Genomic DNA, 2,344 nt, shown 5'->3' with positions numbered 1-2,344 from the left:
CCCCACCCCCGCCACTGCACTCGACTCCTAGAAGCCCCGCAGCACCAGGTGGGGAGGTCCTGCTGGTGGCCGATTTAGGGTTGCAGCAAAAAAAGGTTGGGAACCACTGAAGTAGGCTTTTTAATGAGATAACATCCTGTAATTTTCTTTGTTTGGCCAATATTTGTTAAAAGTAATTTCTAACGCTGGCTGATTCTCTGGCCCCATCATTCAGGACAATGGTTCCTAGCAAGAAGGATCTTAGGAGAAATAACTGCTCACCCGCCTTAGTGGTCTTACTGAAAAGCCACGCGTTTTAGGATCTGCATTCTCTCTCTCGCAAGTCATTGCCCAGCCTTTCCCAACTACCCAGGGCAAGTCTTCAAAAAATGAATGCAGACATCTACCTGAACTACTATTTATCTGTTCCTGTCCTCATTTGAAAAACATTGTGAACTCTAACTAAATTGAAGTAAAAAATGAATACACTGGCACTATAAGCAGAAAGGAGCCAGAAGTAATCATGTAAGTCAAATATTCACATTAGTTCAGAAGAGTTAAGACTGGTTATAAATTAGAAAGTCATATATGCTCAGGATATTTAGGATTACTGGAAAAAGAAACAAAGCTTAACTCACCAACATATTAGAAATATACAAGAAAGTCAAAAAATGTTTCACAAACTGCTGAAGTGACATTTCAGTGCTTGTATTCCATTTATTCCCACAATTGTTAAAGGCCTAAGACAGTTACTAAACCTACCAATACAACATCTTATAAATGGTCTTAGAACCAATAATTCTCCCTACCTTTATATGTTATTGTAACTTTATATATGCATACTTAGTATTGCTGACAAGTGGTGTTACCTCATACAATGACTGTTATAACTACTATAGATATTTAACTATCATATCAGCAAAAAGATGTTAGTAGACCAGAATTTCCTGTGCCTTCGTGAAACTTACTGAAAGCATAAATCAGAGTTTTTCAAAAATGTCCAGTAATTTGGGGGCATTCAGATTCGTGCACGTTAAACCTGAGGCACTGTTGGGAGGCCCATTTTCAAAGGTTCAGTGACTGGTCAACACTTCCTGAGAATTAATCAGCAATAAAATGTGTCAAATTTGGCAGCCCAAAATTCAAGCATACAACACTCATCAGCCAGCTTTGAAAGTCTTGATCTGATTACTTAGGTTAGAAACCTATGCATACCAATGCATGGAGAAGTACGTATGTACGATAACCCACAGAAACCTACTGTAGTTCAAATATTGCCATCTAAGTTTAGGTGGAAACATGGCACTGAACCTATATTGCTATAACCTGTAAAACACCTTTTCCATCAGTTTTTTCAATACATTTTCTCCCTCCTGGATCTGCAGATTATGCAGTCTTCCTGGAATTTCTAAGACATTTCTTGAAGACTTCTTTACCAGATTTACAACCCATCCAGCTAGCCAACGCCTCTAGATTACCTGGATTTTTGTATTCTTTAAAATCAATTCTTAAGTGAAAAAAAACAAAATCAAATTTCTACATGTATATGCGACTTCTTTCATACAATCATTAGTTAATTTACCTGACAGAGCATCTTGTGCTTCAAAAAAAGTGCTGAGACCTCCTTTAACATATGCTAGACTCCCCTCATTTTTCTTGTTGGCCTGCTTCTTCAGGTTCATAACTGCCATTTTGAGTTGGTCAAAACTGAAATTGAGCAAAAAAAATACTGGTATTCATTCACGCAATGAAAAAAATGGACAGAAAGTACAAGGGACATGGTAAAATAAGTGCATATCGTCATATCAGAGGTTATTTGGACAAGGATATTTATTAGGTTATCTGGAAGTTACCCTGACAAGGAACTGTCCTCTACGCTTTGTTTCTAGAGTTCTAAAAATTCTAAATCAGCAGTTAGCAATGTTTTCAGATGGTGGGCAAGAATGAGCCAGCTGGATTCGGTCAGAGGTGGCCCAGCAAGCACTGGGATCCAGCTGCTGGCACTGCTGTTTCTCTCCACCAGCTACCTATTGCATAGGCAAAGCCCTCTGCCACCAAATGCTGCCAAAGTCCCCCAAGCTCCATAGGCTGGATCCAGCCTGCAAGCTGCAGGTTGCCAAACCCTGGCCTAATTTACCCCTAATGATAGGCTACCCTTATTTGTCTTGCAAGAGAGACTTTTGCACAGTCTAAATCAGTCAGCAAGTCTTAGTGATATTGGTCACAAGTTTTCCCTTTCTAAATTTTACTGTACAGGTGACCCTCACCATTTGTGGGGGATATGTTCTCATATCCCCCTCAAATGGTGAAATCTGCAAATAAGGTGTCGGGGGGGGGGGGGGGCCAAGCCCCGCCCGAAAGGGGG

General features: G+C 40.2%; 1 protein-coding gene across 3 annotated transcripts in view; it reads right to left on the bottom strand.

Moving 5' to 3' along the window:
* EXOC2 (exocyst complex component 2) overlaps nt 1-2,344 on the bottom strand; it is a 277,754-nt gene that overhangs the window by 217,248 nt on the left and 58,162 nt on the right. For all 3 annotated transcript variants that reach the window (XM_019521894.1, XM_019521902.1, XM_019521912.1), the window contains exon 6: nt 1,562-1,686. In XM_019521894.1, the coding sequence (XP_019377439.1) occupies nt 1,562-1,686 (125 nt within the window). The remainder of the gene's footprint in view (nt 1-1,561; nt 1,687-2,344) is intronic.

The sequence above is a fragment of the Gavialis gangeticus genome, unplaced genomic scaffold (genome assembly GCF_001723915.1).
Source record: "Gavialis gangeticus isolate Ggan-Ray unplaced genomic scaffold, GavGan_comp1, whole genome shotgun sequence".
NCBI classification, from domain to species: Eukaryota; Metazoa; Chordata; order Crocodylia; family Gavialidae; genus Gavialis; species Gavialis gangeticus.
Note: the sequence above shows the minus strand (reverse complement) of the source record. Positions and strands in the feature narration are given on the sequence as shown.